The 22,311-nt window shown below is 44.3% G+C and overlaps 1 protein-coding gene across 1 annotated transcript in view; it reads right to left on the minus strand.

Moving 5' to 3' along the window:
* Positions 1 to 9,246: 9,246 nt before the first annotated feature.
* The window catches only part of kcnh5b (potassium voltage-gated channel, subfamily H (eag-related), member 5b), a 327,530-nt gene continuing 314,465 nt past the window's right edge, over positions 9,247 to 22,311 (minus strand). Inside the window, exon 11 of the mRNA XM_078233204.1 lies at positions 9,247 to 10,191. Within this exon, the coding sequence (XP_078089330.1) occupies positions 9,247 to 10,191 (945 nt within the window). The remainder of the gene's footprint in view (positions 10,192 to 22,311) is intronic.

Below are 22,311 nucleotides of genomic sequence, written 5' to 3' on the forward strand. Positions count from 1 at the left end.
ACAAAAACATTAACACCAAGTTTTGCTGCTGAGTTTATGGATGAACAAAGAGGTTCATATTGGTTTGGTTAGAACATTCCAGAAGAAAAATGTATCCACTGACTAAGTTGGAAGTTTGTTGCGGGGAGACATTGTGTAATTCCAGATTTACAATCAGGGGGGGCCTAAACTTTCCTGTGAGGCCCAGAAGAATATTCTCCTCCCGGACCACACAAAGGAAAGTTTAAGAAGAAAGTATCTGGAGGGCTTTTTCTTTGTCCCAATTCTCTTCCGGGTAACCTTCAGCTGGTGGGACATTTAGTGTAAAAATTGCTGTTTGGGTTGGAAGCTCTCATCCAATCAGTATGTACAATGTGTGATCCCACCGGCAATGTGAAGATGTTATTGACATTGTCCAGCAGTGTCATTCAAAATGAAAAGGGTGGAGCTAGGGGAGTTTTGTGATAGGACCTTGTAACTGTACAACCCCCTCCCCTCCCTCTCCTCCTCCCCTCCCCCTCCCCTTCCCTCTCCCCCCACTCCAACCGCAAGTCATGAAGGCATTGCCACCTCAATAGGTTTAATTCCCCTCCCCCAGACATTAAACACTGTAGCAGCGGGATTTTATGGCCTCACTGTGGCGAGACTGGAAATTCCCGCCCAAAGTCAGTGGAGATTTCAGTTGTTGGACCCTCGCTTGCACTGATTCCATGGCAGGCAAGATGGTAAGCTGTAAGACTCTCTGTGTGACTGCAAGTAATGCAACTGCTAACATGGCATAAGCTAACAAACTGTGAACTTTACAGAACTCAATTTAAAAAAAGAACCTTTATAAAGAAAGGACAAGTGTTAGTTCACTAAAAGTAGTTGAGCTGGTGTATCTTAAAATCCAATTTCAGCTGTCAGAGGTGGAAGTGAGAGTTAATTAAATTCGAATCTCCGAAAAGAAATGCACACACTCCTGATCCAAAGGGTTTTTTGGGGAAGAAGCATCTTGATATCCAAAGCTCAAACTCCAACACTTGGGGGGAGGGGAAGATCACTTCACCTTTCTATCACCTGAAGGTTTGATGAATCATTTGGGTTGGAATCTGAAACAAAAACAGAAAATGCTGGAAAATCTCAGCAGGTCTGACAGCATCTGTGGGGAGAGAATAAAGCCAATGTTTAGAGTCTAGATGACCCTTCTTCCACTCTGACGAAGGGTTATCTAGACTCAAAACGTTGGCTTTATTCTCTCCCCATAGATGCTGTCAGACCTGCTGAGATTTTCCAGCATTTTCTGTTTTTGTTTCAGATTCCAGCATCCGTAGTATTTTGCTTTTATCTTAGATTGGGACTAATCTACACTCTTTATAATTGCAGGGTTTTTAAGATTGATTTTTAAGTCATGTATTAATGAATAAGATTCACTAATTGACTTCTCCACATTTCTCCAACCCAGAATATTCGAATTTTAAGCTTCAGATTTCCCAGAGAGCAACATGATGGAGATGGGCCCCTCAGGAGCTGCGATCTAACTCAATTGATGCCTGCTGAGTTGAAAAGTATTTGCCAGAAGCATCCAACATTCGGCAAGGCCGGAGCTTATTATCCAGCTGGTGTTTTGAAAAACAAAGGTATGAGTGGGTTGAGTTGAAAGCTGTCTGGCGGAAACTTTGGATTTGAGCATTAAGCGTCTGGATAAGGAGAAGGAAGCTGTAGTTTGAATGAATGCGTCAGGTAATCAGTAGGTTGGTGACTGCTACACCAAAGCAACTACACAACATCATCAAGGAAGAGATCGTTCCGGCAGGATACTGAGTGATACTTTGCGATGGTATGGATAAAAAGGTATAGGAACATGTGGAGTTATTGATTAAGTGGAGAAGAAAATGACCAGGGACCCAAGCCAAAGAATCTTCCTGAGTCCCCGACTGATATTATGATGGAAACTTCTTCGCTGCAAGTGACCGGAGTGTCCAACAATGAATTATTCTGGCTTTGCTGGCTTTGCATCCCTCGCCCTGTCCCTCCTCACTGAAAACTAGAAGTTGTGTTAGAATCAGTTTCACGAAGCATTTGGCATTTCTGGCTGTTTAACCCCTCCCTTGTCAGGAGTGTGATGGAATACTCTCCGCTTGCCTGGATGAGTGCAGCTCCAACAACTCTCAGGAAGCTCGACATCATCCAGATCAAAGCAGGGTGCTCAATTGCTATCCCTTCCACTAACATTCACTCCCACCACCACCGATGCACAATTGCAGCCATTGGTCCCATCTTCAAGATGCACTGCAGGAATTCAGCAAGGCTCCTTAAGCAGTACCTTCCAAACCCATAACTGCTACCATTTAGAAGGACAAGGTCAGTAGACACATGAGAACATCAGCACCTGGAAGTTCCCTTCCAAGTCACTCACCATCCTGACTTGGAAATAGTTCCTTCACTGTCACTCGGTCAAAATCTTGGAACACAGTGAAAATCTAACAGCACAGTGGGTGCATCTACATCATATGACTGCAGGGGTTGAAGAAAGCAGCTCACCAGCACCTTCTCAAGGGCAATCACGGATGGCCAATAAATGCTGGCTTAGCCAGTGGTGCCCACACCCCGCAATGAATATGTGAAAAACGCACCCTGCACTCAACCCCACCCACACCCCCATGTTAAAATGCCCCCCAGTATCCTGTAACACCAGCATGGAAGCAACAACCCCAGTAGAACTCTTGCCCTCGTCCCTACCCTCTGCCACTCCACCGTCTGCAGCTCACCTTCTTCTCTGACCCACTATCGATCCTCTTTCCCTGTCCAAAGAGCAACTCCCTTCCCAATCGAACCATCTCCAGCATTGGAATGCCATTCCACAATCCAATCTCGATCCCATGCTCCCCTATCCGATCCTGACTTGTGGCCACCCCCAAGAATGGTTAAATGCAAGTTGATTATTTAATGTGCACATGTTACTATTGAAGAAAATAATGCTTCACCAATTAACAAATTTATTGCATAATAGTTATAAATAAAGGAAGTCCATTAATCTCATTTAAGATTATGCCCCTTGATCATATTATCCATGGTTCTGAAGATTTCTCCCTCCACTTGCCCACCTAGACACATATTCCATGTGTTGGCAAAAACTGTGTCTTCCCGACGTTATTCCTAAACTTGTCCAAGAGGATTGGAAGGATTACGAAACTGGAGGTGGTTACAGAGATAGTGTGAGCTGGGTTCATTGAGGAATTTAATGCCAGGGGTAGTGAGGGTGGGGGAGCTGGTGATAATCAGATCAGGGAGGAGATGGTTGACTGTGGCTTGGTGTGAGATATCTTACATGGATGGCTGGACTTTGGATAAGCCATGGTTACTGGGAAACCAACATGTGGGCAGTGGAGAAATCTGAAGGTGACGGAAGTATGGATCAAGGTTTCAACAGTAGAGGGTCTGAGATAGGGATAGAAGCAGGCAATGATGTAGGGAGTAAGTAAACAGCTTTGATGATGGATAACATTGATCTTAGGGGCAAGCAGCACACAAGGATTTCACTATGATTCAGCCCAAGTGAATAGCTGGGGAAGGGAATGAAATCAGTGGCAAGGCAGTGGAGTTGATCTGTATTTTATATTCATCTATTAATATATCTATTTTTAAAAAATAGATATGCATCTAGAGCATCTGTTACACCATGGAGGATCACAAATGCAACATATAAATCACATTTGGACTTTGAAGATTAATCAGAAAACAACAAATCACAATTGAACATTCTTAAAAAAATAGAAGATTAAAATAAAATGAAAACCAGTCATTGGCTGATGGTAGCTGCTGGCTTCCGATAGCCTGTGTAGTGGACAATTTCCAGACTATCCAAACCAGTTAGTGGCCAACAAATTGTTCCCTTTTGCTGAGTCTCAGCAGGAGGAGTAACATTGCTTCTTCACTTTGTGAAATGGATAATCCTTCCCCAGGAACTGCAATTAGCCTTGGCCTGATCCCGGGGGGGTTGCCCATTCCCTCCATTCTGTATGTGATAACTGAGTAGGGATAGATCTGATTCGTTACCTGCCCTATAAAGGGGACTGGCTCATTAAACATAGCTCCAATGTTGGGCAGGCATCTTTTCTCAGACCAATCACTTTCTGCCAGTTACACAGGACTTTCAAAACATAAACTGCCAAAGAACAAAGAGCAGTACAGCACAGAAACAGGCCCTTCAGCCCATCAAGTCTGCACTGACACTGCGCCTGTCTAAAGATCTCTCCATGCAGTCCATGCCCCTCTATTCCCTGCCTATTCATGTATCTGTCAAGATGCCTCTTAGACTATTGTATCTGCTTCTGCCACCTCCTCTGGCAGCGCATTCCAGGCACTTACCATCCTCTGTGTAAAAACACTTGCCTCTCATATCTCCTTTAAACACTCCCCCTTTTAACTCAAACCTATGTCCCCTACTATGAGAGTACAACATTACTTCTGAATGACTATGAGCAATGTCTTGTGCAGTCTGCTAATGTATGAAAATTAGTGGGCAAAGCTGAAGAGAAAAGAGCGTAAAGGTATTACAGAAAAGGCTATCATGCGATTTCGGTATTCCATGCTTTTTTATTAAGAAATTATAGGAAAGGGGCATTTAACTCCCTGTGGTAGTGCTTTAGTTTGTACATAAATAGTGGTTCTGCAGTGAAAGCACAACAGCTGTACATACGTGCAATAACTTTCCATTTTCTATTCATAAAACATATACATTGCATATATCAAAGACTGATATTTTACAGTACCAGAATACATACATCTGTGCTTTCTTAGAAAAACAAACAGGCTCATATCAATCCATTTCAAAGAAAACAATTGAGGGAAAAAGATGAAGATGGACAACTAAACCAGACAATGGCTTATGGGAATGGGTAAAAAGATTGAACTAAAATTGAGAACTGCTTACAGTTCGATATTTTTGTTTACCAAAGCTCGCAGGCTCAAGGTGAATTTCTGGAGTGTACTCCTCATGACTGGGTGTACAAAACATTCCATGTTAAGACAAAAACCTCCTTTTAAGTAGACTGTGTTTAATCATATTTCTTGTACATCAGTGGCATCAATAATTACCAGACATTCTGTATTTCTTTTCCAAAACGTATTCCTTCGTTAACTGCCCATCATTGCGCTGCTTTATATCTTGTTCATTTTAAGGTACAGTAGCATTTCAACAGCTATAACAACTAACAAAAATAAAGGCAAAAACCCAGTTAAACATATCAAATACTTCTGATAGCTTGGCTACCATTACTTTTAACAGGCTGTACAGTGCACGGATCTATAAAATGTAAATAAAACTGGCAGTTTTTACAATGTAATACATTGCCATACAGAAGCTGAAATTAATTACTGTTTCATCTGTGAGGGTGGCCTGGTGGCACAGTGGTTAGCACTGCTGCCTCACAGTGCTGGGGATCCGGGCTCGATTCCCAGTTTGGGTGACTGCCTGTGTGGAGTCTGCACGTTTGCCTCGTGTCTGTGTGGGCTTCCACCGGGTGCTCCGGTTTCCTCCCACAGTCTGAAAGACGTGCTGGTTAGATGCATTGGCCATGCTAAATTCTCCCTCAGTGTACCCAAACAGGTGCCAGAGTGTGGTGACTAGGGGATTTTCACTGTAACTTCAATGCAGTGTTAATGTTAGCCTACTTGTGACACGAATAAAAAACAACTTTAGTTTTGTTTCATAGGTGTCATTTAAAAAGTTTATGAAATTGTTGGTTGAAACATGCTTTCTCGTTGAAGGTTACAGGTACTGGTGCTTATAAGGGTACAAATGATTGTTTTGTCTGGAGAAAATAAAATGCATGTTGCCCAATTTTCCCCAGATTTGCCATTGTGGATTTATTGCTTCAATGGAATGGATTTGTTTCCATCCAGGAACTAAACCTTCACCTTTTCCTTGCTAGTTCAAAACAAAGATTTTAATAAGCTGCTGCCTATTGAGCAGAACTTGCACAAGACAGTCAAATTTCCATTTTCATCCCTGGGCTTCTTCGCCGAGTTTGGTTCTAAACCATGTGAAACATCCAGTTATGAAAGGAAAATACTTTGTCCCGAATCGTGGCTGTACCGCCACCTTAATAAAAGTAAATTACTGCGGAGGCTGGAATCTGAAATAAGAGTCGAAAATGCTGGAAAATCTCAGGCAGAGATCTGTGGAAAGAGAATAGAGTTTCGAGTCTTTCGGACATCCAGAGTTGAAACATTGGCTCTATTCTCTCTCCACAGGTGCTGGGGTCTTGGTTCAACATCTCATCTAAAAGACGGCACCTCCCGCAGTGCAGCACTCCCTCAGTGCTGCGCTGACCCTGATTTTTGTGCTCAATTCCTGGAGTAGGATTTGAACACAGCACAAGGGGCAAGATTTACCCTGCCAAAACTGGAAAATCCTGCCTAAGGTCAATGGACGTTTGCATGGTGCTACAATTTCTGCGGGATGGAAAATTCCCCCCAAGGTATTGGAAGGTATTGCAGATAGATGGAGCAGAAAGTAAATATTGTGGTATAATTAAAAACAGAGATGTTTTTCTACTTCCATTCAACTGTTTAGATTGCCGCAATTTTTAAGTTAAGACATTACTAATTGACTAGCTGACTGTAATTAACTTTGCAATGTATTGCGTGCTATTGTACAACAATAAATGGAACTCAAGTTTAGATTAGAAAGTTAATAATCAATTCTATTGTTTTGGGATTTGGTTTTATCTTTAGATCAAGTAATTAATCCATGCTTTTTTCACTCATGAAGCTGAATGCCTATTTAATAAAAAATAAAATATTTTATCAGATGGTGAAATGATATGTTCTCTAACCTGATCACATATTTTCATGTAGAAGTGACTTATGAAAATATTAATCTCAGAATATGATTTAAGGCAGAATAAAGGGTGCCATTGACTTTCATCAATGCTCACCAGTAATCATTTTATTTTCCAAAATCAATATTTTGTTTTTCAAAACGCTGCCAAATTAATAGTTGATTCATAGAGAAAACACGTCTTATGTAAAGTTAATCTTGGATAGCTGGCACGATATTAAAAAGGCAACCATTCATTTTTCTCCTGAGTGTTTTCCCACAAGGAGGCTTTGAGGAGAATGGGTCTATATTCTCTGACTTTAGAAAAATCAGAGGTGATCTCACTGAAATATATACCTTTGTTTTGGAGAGTTCGGGAGGATAGATGTTGAGATGTCTGGCTGAAAAGATATGCGGGTTAGGTTGATTGGCTATGCTAAATTGCCCCTTAGTGTCAGGGAGTTAGCAGGGCAAATAAGTGGGATTATGGGCATAAGGCCTGAGAGGGATTGTGATCAGTGCAGACCCGATGGGCCAAATGGCCTCTTTCTGCACTGTAGGGATTCTATGATTTTATGAAAATCCAGATCTATTGCTTTCAGCCTTAGGAGAAGGTGTTGGCCATTTTGGACAGGACAGGAGAACCTTAGAGGACTGTGAATCTTTGTAATTCGCTATCACAAAGAGCTGTGGATACACAGTTCATGAGCTCAGTCAGTTCAAGACTAGGATTAATAGATTTATTTGAGCATTCAGGGAATCAAGGAATATGGAGACAGGGTGAGTAAGTGGAGTTGATGTAGGAGTTAAGCCATGATGTTTTCAAATGATGGAGCAAGATTGATGGGCCAAGTGGCCTATTCCTGCTCCTATTTCTTAGGTTAGTCCATACAGTGCGTAGTTACAAAAGAGAAAAGAAAATCTGACTTTCTTGCAAACATCTTGCCTTCTCTTCCTCAAGTTCTTCTTCTTGAATGTCAATAATTGTGGTGGGGTTTATTCCAAATCAGTCAGCTGTAAAAAGAGTAGAAAATTATCCTGGGAAGCAAAGTTGATCGTAAAATAGGAGAAATGGCTCCAAATTAGAAATGTATCTTTTGAACTCAGTAGTAAAGGGATTTTCTTTGTAGCAACATACCTTTAAACATGTTTGTCATTCGATTTAATTTTAAAATTCTGAAGCTGGTTTAGAATAACACGGCAAGTCAAATAGGAAATAAAGAGGGGTTTCCATAGCAAACAGCTCATGTGAGCCAATGAAGAGCATCCTATCTTAAAGTTATGCGACCCTTTGGTCCAATCACCTGAGCCTGCCTTAAAAAAGTAAACTGAAGATACAAGGGAAATTTTAGCCAATGTGAAAACAATCTCCCTTAGGTAACATATAATATAAGGTGCGTTTCTACCTTTGTATCTGCTCAGTTTTGCTCTCGCACTGTGGCAACAGCTACCAGTGTCAAATATTGGTGATTTGATGAGCTAATTAATGTCCAACCCGTATACTTACTACTTCTAAGCTCATAATATGCAGATTTATTTCATTATCAGTAAACTCTAGGGAAAAAAAACCCTTAAATACAATTTTACAGATTATTTTGCCAGAACATGTTAAATCTTGCATTACAACAGGACTGAGTTATTATTGGTGACCTCTCTCAGCATTCTGAACGTCTGAACAGAGTCGAAACAAAAAGAAACATATAAATTTTCCTACTTATAGGAAACTCAAAATGATTTGTTGCAAGTAGAAAAATGATTTGTCTGCTGTGATTTAATATTTCCCTAGTTATGCCATGAACATTGTTTTGTTATTATTGGAGAGTGCATCATTTCTAATGTGTCTATGAATATATGTGAATATATTCCTGTGCAAATAATAGGTTTTAACTGTCTGTCATCCATCAAAATGGGATTTTGATGTCAAAATTATATTCCCCCCCCCCCTCCCGAAAGGTTTTAAAGTGATGAAACGCACTTAATGTTTTTTTTAGTTTGATAGAGATTTCTCGAACTGCAAACTAAAACTTGCAGTGATGCATGGCCATCAGCAGCATTTGGTATTTAATGACCCTGAAGAAATAAAACATGCAATAAACAGCCCCCCAAGAGGCAGGAAACATTGGTTCCCCTGCACAATAGGGGCAAAATGTTTCAATGTTCAAACCGGCGACCATTCAGAGACATGGCTGGGAGAAACATTGGCAGTTTATGCTCTGATACCTAAAGAAACAGTAACTACACTGCACAGAATGACCCAAGATATGTGATGAAGGATTGTAAACGAGGTTTTATATGTGCATGCAGTTATGTATATAATTACAAGCAATATTTCTGTTAACAATTTTCTTTGGCAGGCCAGAATCCAGCTGGACATGCAGAAGTCTTTTTGACTGCCAAAGCAGCCATCTTGTGCATTTGGTTAGACTCTCGTGTGAAAGTTAAATCTTTACAGCATTTCTAAGCTAAAACTGAGCATCCTCTTCTTCCAACGAAGGAGTTACAGGCCTAGAAACGTGAAATATTTCCTGGCTGGGGTGTTGAGTCTTCTCAGAAGGCATCTCCGCCAGGTTCTTTTCCGACAGTATTTGAAGGATTTCAGTCACTTGCTTCTCGAGGCCAGTCATCCTGTTGCATAGCAACTGAATGTCTTCCTTCAGTTCCATTTTGGCCTCTTGCAAGGTGGTCTGCAAAGCCTGCTCGGGGATTGGGTAAAAGGGGTGCCTGACGTCAGCCTGAACGGGGCTGTGCTCCAGTGGACTGCGGATCTCCCCTGCCTTGTCTAATCGCAGGTCGCTTTTCGTAATGCCGCTGTCACACGAGTCCGTTTTCCTCAGAGGATTCTTTATGACATTATTCTCCGATTCAGTGCTTTTCGTTTCGTCCGAAAGAATCTCCATGGATTCCGCTTTGACGACATTGTTCCAGTTCTCCTTCTTCTCCTCTCTCGATCCAGGGAAGGGATCGGTGAAGGCGACGGAACTTTTAAGTCTTAGCCATCCCTTTCCATTTCCAGTCTTTGTCTGTATGGAACTATTGCCCTTCAAGCACATCTGGTCACTCAGCCCGTTGGGTCTCAGCTCCACCGTCTCGTGCTGCACTTGTGGATTTTGCTCATTACTCCTGACGAATGAAAGTGAAGATGGGATTGGCGTGATTTGAGACACGGTCACCACGCTGGTGCCTGTGGTGGAGACACCGTTGTGAAGCGAGTGGTTTTCCACTTTGAGGTGGCTTCCCACTGAGTCACCGTGACCTGCCGCCTGATTCCTCAATTGCTTCTGCTGCTTGAACTTCTGGAAGAGTTTCCGGACGGGATGGTCCACCGGGATGCTAAGCGTCACCTCGTTCTTCAGCCGGAGCCGCTCTTCCTCCTCTTTCTTCACATCGAGGATCTTCCGGAAAATGATCTGTAATGAGTTCCAGAGAAAAGAAATGGAATTACATTTCTGAAATGGATGGTTTTAAATTATTCCCAGCGGGCTGCAGAAGCAAAGCAGATTATTACTTTCAGTACAAACATCATTAAAATGAAGAGAATTGTCTTTCAAAATGCTAAGGTACATCTTACTTGACAGCAAGGAATGACGTGAGTGGAATATCTGAAGTAATTTTGTCCTGTTTCATATACCCCCAGATAGTTTTGTCTCATACCTTGATTGAGTATGACCCAATAAAGTGATTTTGATATTGAGGATTCATAGATCATAAGGGACAAGGGTTTATGGAATTGTAGAGCAGAGAAGGAGGTCATTTGGCCCATTGAGTCTGTGCCTACTGTTTCAAAGAGCAGTCCAGTTAGTCTCCCTCCCCCCACTCTGTCCCCATCTCCTTACAACTGTTATTTCCTCATTTATGCAATTCGTTTTTGATGGCTACAATTGAATCTGTATTCGCCTCCCAACAGACAGGGTATTCCAAAGGCTAACCAGTCACTGCGGAAAGACATCTTCCACCATATCACCTCTTATTCTTTTGCCAACCACTTTAAATCACTGCCCTCTGTTTATCAACCATCCAGCCACTGGAAACAGTTCCTAATTATTGGTTGGCAGTTGGCTCATTGGTCTAGGGGTATGATTCTCGCTTAGGGCGGCATTAGCATGCAAGAGGTCCCAGGTTGAAATCCTGGACGAGCCTGGGATTTTTTATGGGTGGCACAGTGGTTAGCACTGCTGCCTCACAGCACCAGGGATCCGGATTCGATTCCCGGCTCGGGTCACTGTCTGTGTGGACTTTGCATGGTCTCTCCATGCCTGCGTGGGTTTCCTCCGGGTGCTCCGATTTCCTCCCACAGTCCAAAGATATGCGGGCTAGGTTAACTGGGCATGCTAAATTGCCCCTTAGTGTCAGGGGGATTAGCAGGGTAAATTCATGGGGTTACAGAGATAAGGCCTGGGTGGGATTGTGGTCGGTGCAGACTCGATGGGCCGAATGGCCTCCTTCTGCTCTGTTGGGATTCTATGATCTAATGATCATGAAGACCTCTATCGAATCTCCTCTTGGCCTTCTGTTCCCTAAGGAGAGCACCCCAGCTTCTCCAGTCTCTCCACACATCCCTGGAACCATTCTAGTAAAATCTGTTCTGTTCCCTCTCCAAAACATTCATGTCCTTCCCAAGCATTAGTTGCAATTGTCCATCTGGGACTGAGGGACTGTTTCACATAGGTTTGGCATAACATCCCGTTTTTTGTATTCCATGCTTCACTGTGTAAAGAGCTGATACCATACACTTCATTAACCACTTAGTTGACTTGTCTTGCCGCCTTCAAAGACTTATGCACTCTCAGGTACCACCCTACTCTCTTTAAAATTGTATCATTTAGTGTGTCTTCCTTTCCACTAAAATGTACCACCTCAAACTTCTCTGCATTGAATTTCATCTGCCACATGCCCTCCTGTTCCACCAGCGACCCATGTCTTCCCAAAGCATATTGCTACTCATAGAACTCATAGGGCAGGATTTTACAGCCTTGCTTGTCCCAAAACAATAAAATCCCGCCAGATGTCTACGGACCTTCCTATGCTCCGCCCCTCGCCCGTTCCGATTCCCATGGCAGGGGAAATGGTAAAATTCTGGCCATAGAATCCCCACAGTGCAAAAAGAGGCCATTCGACCCATTGATTTGCACCCTATCCCTGTAACCCCACATATTTACCCTGCTAATCCCTCTGACACTAAGGGGCAATTTAGCATGACCAATCAACTTAACCTGCACATCTTTGGAGTGTGGGAGGAAACCGGAGCACCCGGAGGAAATCCACGCAGGCACGGGGAGAACGTGCAAACTCCACACAGTCACCCAAAGCCGGGAATCGAACCCGAGTCCCCGGCGCTGTGAGGCAGCAGTGCTAACCATTGTGCCACCGTGCCGTCCTTTCCTCATTCTTTGCTACATGTCCATTGTCCATTGTCATCTGACAACTTTGAAATTTGTTCTCTCTACCCCCAAGTCAGATTCAGTATTGCCTATCAAAATCAGGGGTGGTTTGAATTTGAAACCTTGTGGAACATCATTGTCAACCTCCCTCCAGTCTAATAAAACAGCCACACTGGCTGACCTCTTGAGACATTTAGATATCTTTAACATTAATTTTCTTTCTCCACCGTACAGAAGAGAAAGCTCCTACAGTCTCTCTCTCTCTGCTTCTGAAAAACTGTTTCACAATAGTTAAGGACAAGTGTTTATCCCTGCAAAATGTTTCTTTCCAGGACAATATTGACCCCGGTCATGAGAAATTGTGGCACTTCCCTTGAGAGTTAATGGAATCATCCAGCAGAATGGAGAAGATACAAAGGTTGGCATAGACTGGAGATGGCAGCTAGTCTGGAATATTTCAAGGGTCCTGTCAATTTAATTATGCTCCCATTGCACTGATGTCTCCAATTCCCTCTGTCAAGAGCACTCACTATTTGTTTGAATAAAAAAGCAAAGAGGATAAAAATGTAAATCACCACTATTCCAACTCATTCCAGCAAGACTACCCGCCCCCGCCCCCCCGCACCCCCCCCCCCCCCCCCCCGCCCCAACAACGTACTTTGCATTCTATACCTTAGCAATCTGCAGAGATTACACCAATTTGTATTGCCGTGATTTTCCAGCCCCGCTGCAATGAGTTTTCCTCATGGTGGATGCAGTGGTTCATTCAAATCCACATTGACTTTGGTGGAGACGGAAGACCCCACCAACAGGAAGGCCTGGAAAATCCTGCCCTATGTCCACATCGGAACTTGATTTGCAAGTGTTTCTTAAAATTTCTGCTCTCATGCTCAAATGCCTCAAATTTAGTTCCTCTTTCCTAGTAACCACATCCAGGCTTGACTAACGCACACAGAGAATAGTTGACACTCGCAATCAAACGCCAAACGGTTGAACAGTTGGAAACTGCAAGTACTGTTGGTGTGTCTTTAAAAGAACAAGTACTTCATGTTTAGTGACTGTCACAGAGCACAGTGAATAGTGTCACTTGTGAAACTCAAAACTTGAATTGTGTAGTTCCTTGACTACAGAGAATTGGGGGATTGATATTAATCCAAAGAGAAAACAGAATGGTCTGTACCTATCCTGAGCATTGATGCAATATGCTGGACATTAAAAATGGACCAAACAACAAAGAACGAAGAGCAAAGAAATGTACAGCACAGGAACAGGCCCTTCGGCCCTCCAAGCCTACGCCGATCATGATGCCTGCTGAAATTAAAACCATATGCACTTACAGAGTCCATATCCTTCCATTCCCATCCTATTCATGTATTCATCTAGTTGCCCCTTAAATGTCGCTATCATACCTGCTCGCGCCACCTCCCCAGGCAGCGTGTTCTGGACATTCACCAACAAAGTGCAAATTTTTTTAAAATGGAGCTGATCTTGTTCGCCTTTTTCATTTTCCAATTGAAAATAATCGGAATCTGTGGGTGCCTCTAATATTAACCCTAACTCAATTATTAAATTAAATCTGTGTAAAAAACTTGCCTTGCACATCTCCTCTAAACTTTTCCCCACGCACCTTAAACCTATGTCCCCGAGTACTTGACTTTTCTACCCTAGGAAAGAGCATCTGACTATGATCTTTAATTGCTATCATCCTTTCTTTAATTGAGAAGTACACCATCATGGTTGGGGGAGGGAAGAAACATGTAATTGAGAAGATTTGATAAATAAAGGAATTATTAATTCGTTGACACTGAGCTTGGAATTTAAATGCCTGTTGATTATAATCCAAAGATGTGCCAGTTAGGTAACATGCTAACTTGCCCCTTAGTATCCGAAGATTATTATTTTTTTTAAAGTTTATTTATTAGTCACAAGTAGGCTTACATTAACACTGCAATGAAGTTACTGTGAAATTCCCCTAGTCGCCACACTCCAGCCTCTGTTCGGGTACACTGAGGGAGAATTTAGCACGGCCAATGCGCCTAACCAGCACACCTTTTGGAGTGTGGGAGGAAACTGGAGCACCCGGAGGAAACCTATGCAGACACGGGGAGAACGTGCAGACTCCACACAGACAGTGACCCAAGCCGGGAATCGAACCCGGGTCCCGAGGACTGTGAGGCAGCAGTGCTAACCACTGTGCCGCCACAGTGGCACAGCGGTTAGCATTGCTGATGTGTAAGTTGCAGGAGTAGCAGGGTAAATACGTAGGGTTACAGGAATAGGGTCTGGGTAAGATGCTATGTCGGAGATTTGGATCAGCCTGGATGGGCTGAATGGCTTCCCTCTGCACTGCAGGGTTTCTATGACAAGAACAAACGAGACCTGGAGAGAGAAAGGATGAAGTTTGGAAGTCAGAAGGTAAAAATCAGAGATTTGGCCGGAATTTTCCAGCTGCTGAGGTCAGTGGGATCTTCTGGCGCACCCCCACTGTGGGTTTCCCGATGGCATGGAATGCAGTTAACGGGAAATCCCAGAAGATCCCGCCGCCGCCAAACCTCCTGCCGCGAGAAACATGCTGCGGTGACTCCAGAGAATCCCGCCCGGTGTATGATAGCCACACAGTACAGGGAGAACTCATAGAAACCCTACAGTGCAGAAGGAGGCCATTCGGCCCATCGAGTCTGCACCGACCACAATCCCACCCAGGCCCTACCCCCACATATTTACCCGCTAATCCACGCATCTCAGAACTCTAAGGGGCAATTTTTTTTTTTTAACCTGGCCAATCAACCTAACCCGCACATCTTTGGACTGTGGGAGGAAACCGGAGCACCCGGAGGAAACCCACGCAGACACGAGGAGAATGTGCAAACTCCACACAGACAGTGACCCGAGCCGGGAATCGAACCCGGGACCCTGGAGCTGTGAAGCAGCAGTGCTAACCACTATGCTACCGTGCCGCCCCACACTTTCTGAATGGTCCACAAGCTAAAAGAAGATTCACTTTAGTAAATCTGTTCAGCTCAGTCTGGTAAAATGCAGTCGTTCCGACAGTTGGAACAGAGCCAAATCTGCAACCTCAAGATTGTTTGTGCTTATCCTTTATGCACAGTTAGTCATTCTCCGTACTGAATCATGGCATTTAATATGATTTTCTAGAGTCTTTCCAGACAGGGTTTTCCTCACTCAATCTCAATATGCAGTTTAGTTTTTGAGCCATATTCAATTAGATGCTAAGCCAGTTATTGAATATAATCCAATTAATGGTAAAAATGCTTTTCTTTATGGACTGCTGCACAATCAGGAGAAATTGTGGTTATTTCTGAAGAGCTGCTTTTTTCTGATATCTATGAGTTAAATCGAGTTTCTGTTCATGACGGCTATCTTGAAATTATATCCAAATAGAGCTCAGATGGCTTCAAATTGGGAGCTTATTTAATTTTGAAAAGATTAATGTACTCTTCCTTTGACAGAGAGATGCCATTAATGGAGTAGGCGCTGTAGGAAGCAGCAGGGGAGGAATGATATGTGTGTCACAGAAAGACACAGAATGAACAAAGTCATTGGTTCTCCAGAATAAAATATTCAAGTATTCCTGGGTGGGAGAAACCTGGTGCGGAGTTCACTCGAGAAGCGTGTTTAATGGAAACACTGGCGTTGCTTGTTACAGCATTCACCGTATACCAAGCACTCCTTTTAATCTACCCTTGTCATCTGATGAGTAGCACTCGCCTCACCATTAATTCCATTATATGCCTTGCTAAATACAACTTAACCCATGGCATGTGCCTCTGAGTGATGACAATGTAATTATTTTTCAATTGGAGATGCTAATTGTTGTTTTTAATTAACAGTAAGCAGGTTTTGACTAACCATCCAGTGATACATTACAGCAGTTTTCTGCATGTCTCCACATATCCTCCAAAGGAGCTGACGTGAATTATTAACGGCTGCTTAATGGATAGATTGGTTTTATTTTTAAAAAAATAAGGAATTAAGAAAATATTCCCCTTTACTTCTCACCAGATTGAGCTGCACACTCCGATGGGTGATGCGTGCCGAATCCTGTGGCATTGCATATTCATTTCTATCAGTATATTAGTCAAAATGCTTCTATTGTAATGATTCATATTCCCAACCACCTTGAATCTGAATGGCTGAAATATCATTCGGTAAAGGTATGGATAATAGGTGGACGTTAAGGCTATTGAAAAGTCTAATATTGCTAGGAATTTGATTAGTTGTTTCGCAGTGGGTTCACTGCCTGCTCTGATGTTCTATGTCATTCAGATATGCTGGGTTACTGTGCACATTGCTATCCTACTGCATAAAATCAAAAGTCAGAAGTGGATACATCAGTTAGTAATGAAGAAGCCTCCCCCTGTTAACGTGAGAGGGGTTTAAGTGACTTTTTTACCGAGTGCCAGTCTATTTGAAATTAATTTGCTCTAGTTCTTCATTACCACAGAGATGGGAATTTAAACAAAGGACTGACTAGATGGGGGGAGACTCCATCAGCGTACCAACCAGGGGTAGCAGCCTTTGTTTCTAAATAATGGTTCAAGGAGAAGCTTGATATGATTGAGGATATTAGATGTGTTTTTCTTCAATGGTAGGCTGGAGTCCAGCGAGACGCATTGCTTCAGTGGTTTTCATTCTTCCAAATGAGGAGTTAAGTCAGTGAGAATCACAGCCCAAAATCTGGAGAACCATGATTTCTAGGTTTGCTGCCAGCTCTGAAGAAGTTTAAGGCACGTGGTAGCTTTATGATCTCTGTTTGAAGTGTAAAGGTGTGCAATTTGGTTCACTAATGTCCTTTAGGGAAGGAAATCTGCCATCCTTACCTGGTCTGGCCTACATGTGACTCCAGAGCCGCAGCAATGTGGTTGTCTCTCAACTGCCCTCTGAAATGGCCGAGCAAGTCACTCAGTTCAAGAGCAACTAGGGATGGGCAATAAATGCTGGCCACACAGTGACATGATGTGGAGATGCACCTCCACATCATGACTACCATCGACACCACAAACTGCCAGCTCCAAGTGGAGAGGATCTCCAAGAAGACCGTGCATATCGACACAGACATCAAGTTTCTACCATGATGCAAGAAAGCAGACAAGATACCGAAAGGACTACAGATCACGAACCCACTCAGGTCAACCTATAACACAGACTACGCTGAGAGACTTTGCCGTCGCACCTCTCTCACATTCCTCAACCACCTCATACACCAGCTCGACAGCAAACGCCGCAGCCTGGAAACCAAGATAGAGTCCATATTCTCAACTTGCGCTCAGGACACAGACCAGCTGCAAAACTCTGCCAAGCAGACGAGACAAAGGAACTACACCATCTACATGCACACCAAGAACAGGAAACTTGAGAAACTCGGCATCACCACCAGCAGCAACCAAGCCTCCCCCGTTACCACAGTAGAAAACAGTACCACTGCAGGGAAGTCCATTGTCAATTTGTCGGACTACACACTTCAACCAGATGAAATCGAAGTTCTCAGCCGAGGGCTCAATTTCTGCCCCACCACCAAAATAGACCCCATCAGTCTCGCAGCAGACACAGAGGAATTCATCAGGCGAATGAGGCTGTGGGAGTTCTTCCATAAACCCCAAGAGGCCAACAGCGAACACAATGAGACAGCCAATGAACCGGAACAGCTGACAGAGAGATCCGCAGTGCAGCAACTGAAGAGGAAAGAGTCAAATTGGACTCCTCCGGAAGGCCGCAGCCCTCGACTTGACATGTATGCCCAAGCCGTCAGGAGGTGGGTCAACACCAGATTCATCAGCCGCACTCACAAGACAGCCCCGAACATCACCCAAGCACAATGCAACGCCATCCGCGCTCTCAAGACCAACCGCAACATTGTCATCAAACCAGCAGACAAAGGAGGGGCCATCGTCATACTGAACAGAACGGATTACTGCAAAGAAGTGTACCGACAGCTGAACAACGAGGAACACTGCAGACAGTTACCCACAGATCCGACCAAAGAACACACCCGTCAACTCAACAGACTGATCAAGACCTTTGATCTGGACCTTCAGAGCATCCTCCGTGCTCTCATCCCACGTACTCCTCACGTTGGAGATCTCTACTGCCTCCCGAAGATACACAAGGCAAACACACCCGGCCGTCCCATCGTATCGGGCAATGGGACCCTGTGCGAGAACCTCTCCGGCTATGTCGAGGGCATCCTGAAACCCATTGTACAAAGAACCCCCAGCTTTTGTCGCGACACTATGGACTTCCTACAGAAACTCGGCACACATGGAGCAGTTGAACCAGGAGCGCTCCTCGTCACAATGGATGTCTTGGCACTCTACACCAGCATCCCCCACGGCATTGCTGCAACTGCCTCAGTACTCAACGCCGACAACTGCCAGTCTCCAGATGCAATTTTACAACTCATCCGCTTCATCCTGGACTACAATGTCTTCACCTTCAACAACCAGTTCTTCATCCAGACACACGGAACAGCCATGGGGACCAAATTCGCACCTCAATATGCCAACATCTTCATGCACAGGTTCGAACAAGATCTCTTCACCGCACAGGACCTTCAACCGATGCTATACACTAGATACATCGATGACATTTTCTTCCTTTGGACTCATGGCGAACAATCACTGAAACAACTATATGGTGACATCAACAAGTTCCATCCCACCATCAGACTCACCATGGACTACTCTCCGGAATCGGTTGCATTCTTGGACACACACATCTCCACCAAGGACGGTCACCTCAGCACTTCACTGTACCGCAAGCCCACGGCTAACCTCACAATGCTCCACTTCTCCAGCTTCCACCCTAAACATATTAAAGAAGTCATCCCCTATGAATGAGCCCTCCGTATACACAGGATCTGCTCAGATGAGGAGGATCGCAACAGATACCTCCAGACGCTGAAAGATGCCCTCATAAGAACAGAATATGGTGCTCGACTCATCAATCGACAGTTCCGACGCGCCACAGCGAAAAACCGCACCGGCCTCCTCAGAAGACAAACACGGGACACGGTGGACAGAGTACCCTTCGTTGTCCAGTACTTCCCCGGAGCGGAGAAGCTACAACATCTTCTCTGGAGCCTTCAACATGTCATTGATGAAGACGAACATCTCGCCAAGGCTATCCCCACATCCCCACTTCTTGCCTTCAAACAACCGCACAACCTCAAACAGACCATTGTCCGCAGCAAACTACCCAGCCTTCAGGAGAACAGTGACCATGACACCACACAACCCTGCCACAGCAACCTCTGCAAGACGTGCTGGATCATCGACACGGATGCCATCATCTCACGTGAGAACACCATCCACCAGGTACACGGTACATACTCTTGCAACTCGGCCAACGCTGTCTACCTGATACGCCGCAGGAAAGGATGTCCCGAGGCATGGTACGTTGGAGAGACCATGCAGACGTTACAACAACAGGTGAATGAATACCACTCGACACTCATCAGGCAAGAGTGTTCTCTTCCTGTTGGGGAACACTTCAGCGGTCACATAAGAACTTAAGAAATAGGAGCAGGAGTAGGCCATCTTGCCCCTCGAGGCTGCCCCGCCATTCAATAAGATCATGGCTGATCTGAAGTGGATCAGTTCCACATACCCGCCTGATCCCCATAACCCCTAATTCCCTTACCGATCAGGAATCCATCTATCCGTGATTTAAACATATTCAACGAGGGAGCCTCCACCACTTCAGTGGGCAGAGAATTCCAGAGATTCACCACCCTCTGAGAGAAGAAGTTCCTCCTCAACTCTGTCCTAAACTGACCCCCCTTTATTTTGAGGCTGTGCCCTCTAGTTCTGGCTTCCTTTCTAAGTGGAAAGAATCTCTCCACCTCTACCCTATCCAGCCCCTTCATTATCTTATAGGTCTCTATAAGATCCACCCTCAGCCTTCTAAATTCCAACGAGTACAAACCCAATCTGCTCAGTCTCTCCTCATAATCAACACCTCTCATCTCTGGTATCAACCTGGTGAACCTTCTCTGCACTCTCTCCAAGGCCAATATATCCTTCCGCAAATAAGGGGACCAATACTGCACACAGTATTCCAGCTGCGGCCTCACCAATGCCCTGTACAGATGCAGCAAGACATCTCTGCTTTTATATTCTATCCCCCTTGCGATATAGGCCAACATCCCATTTGCCTTCTTGATCACCTGTTGCACCTGCAGACTGGGTTTTTGCGTCTCATTCACAAGGACCCCCAGGTCCCTCTGCACAGCAGCATGTTGTAATTTATTTCCATTTAGATAATAATCCAATTTGCTATTATTTCTTCCAAAGTGAATAACCTCGCATTTGTTAACGTTATACTCCATCTGCCAGATCCTCGCCCACTCACTCAGCCTGTCCAAATCTCTCTGCAGACCTTCTATGCCCTCCACACGATTCACTTTTCCACTTATCTTTGTGTCGTCTGCAAACTTTGTTACCCTACACTCAGTCCCCTCCTCCAGATCGTCTGTATAAATGGTAAATAGTTGAGGCCCCAGTACCGATCCCTGCGGCATGCCACTAGTTACCAACTACCAACCAGAAAAGCACCCATTTATTCCGACTCTCTGCTTCCTGTCGGATAGTCACGGGCATTCGGCCTCTGACCTTCGGGTAAGCGTTCTCCAAGGCGGCCTTCACGACATACGACAACGCAGGATCGCTGAGCAGAGATTGATAGCCAAGTTCCGCACACATGAGGACGGCCTCAACCGGGATCTTGGGTTCATGTCACACTATCTGTAACCCCCACGACTTGCCTGGGCTTGCAAAATCTCACTAACTGTCTTGTCTCTTTACACATCTCTTTAACCTGTGCTTAACGCTCTCTCCACTCACATTGTCTGTACCTTTAAGACTTGAATTCCTGTAAAGACTCGCATTCCAACCATTATTTTGTAAATTGAATTTGTGTTTTTATATGCCCTGTTTGTGAACAGAACTCCCACTCACCTGACGAAGGAGCAGCGCTCCGAAAGCTGATGGCTTTTGCTACCAAATAAACCTGTTGGACTTTAACCTGGTGTTGTGAGACTTCTTACTGTGTTCACATAGTGACACCCATGCCTCACGAATGAAAAAAAAACATGGTGGACCCTGTTGTCAGGCCTGGACTTGACACTGCGTGGGCCTGAATCACAAGGCCTCAGGATCGATAGAAATTGGTCCTCGGGATTCATTGTGTGAGTTGCTGACACTGCACGTGCTTCCATTACAACTTGCTGAATGGGTAAAAACAACCAATGATCACATGCCTCACCAACCACCACCTTCAGGGAAATCGTGCGGTGGTGGACTTGGAGCAGGCTACTGTGAGGGTCAGGATAGGGGTTTGAATCACAACACCTGTGGAGTCTGTTACATTCATGAACTCCTTCTGACTCCATAGGAAGGGGTATCATTGTTCTTTTAAATTGATAACTTGAGCTTTGTTGGAGGCCGGTGAAGAAACCTGGCACCAGATTTTCATCTTGGAGGCAGGAATTGCGACTCAGGAATTTTCCTAACATAGCAGTGCCACTGCTGTCCTGACAATACAGGCAGGGGGGAATTTTCATATCTTGGAAGTTGGGATGGACTGGAGTTGGGCCCACATCCATCCCCACAGATATCAAACTAATTATTCAAATCAGTGTAAATCCTCTTAACCCCCTATTCCGCTTCAACCCATCAAATGCCCACCACATTCCCCCCCATCACCCTGCCATCAACCATTCACCTAAGGCCAGATTTTCATTGTTAAGGTGGGAATTGTGACTTGGACCATTTCCTGATGTTGTGGTTGCACCTCTTGCACAGCAGTGCCTGCCAATGCTATTTGCATGTTGGAGAAGTGGGGACCGGCTCGTGTAGAAGCCACCACCTTGAAAAGCAGGCTCAAGGCAATAATGGAGGCAGGCAAATGCTGAGGCAGGCAGGTTACAAGACCTTAGCTGTTTAGGGACCAGCTCAGAAACTCCAACGGATGTTATGAAGCTAGCCTTATTTGAAGTTTGCTGTGTGAGTTATTCACAGAGGATTTGAACTCCAATTTTAAGAGTTGGGGAAAATATGTCACCTCTTATAAAGGGGGAAATCAAAAATTACAAACACCTTTCTGTTTCCGGATGGGTAATGAGAGGAGAAA

The sequence above is a fragment of the Mustelus asterias genome, chromosome 18 (assembly GCF_964213995.1).
Source record: "Mustelus asterias chromosome 18, sMusAst1.hap1.1, whole genome shotgun sequence".
In the NCBI taxonomy this organism is placed as follows: Eukaryota; Metazoa; Chordata; class Chondrichthyes; order Carcharhiniformes; family Triakidae; genus Mustelus; species Mustelus asterias.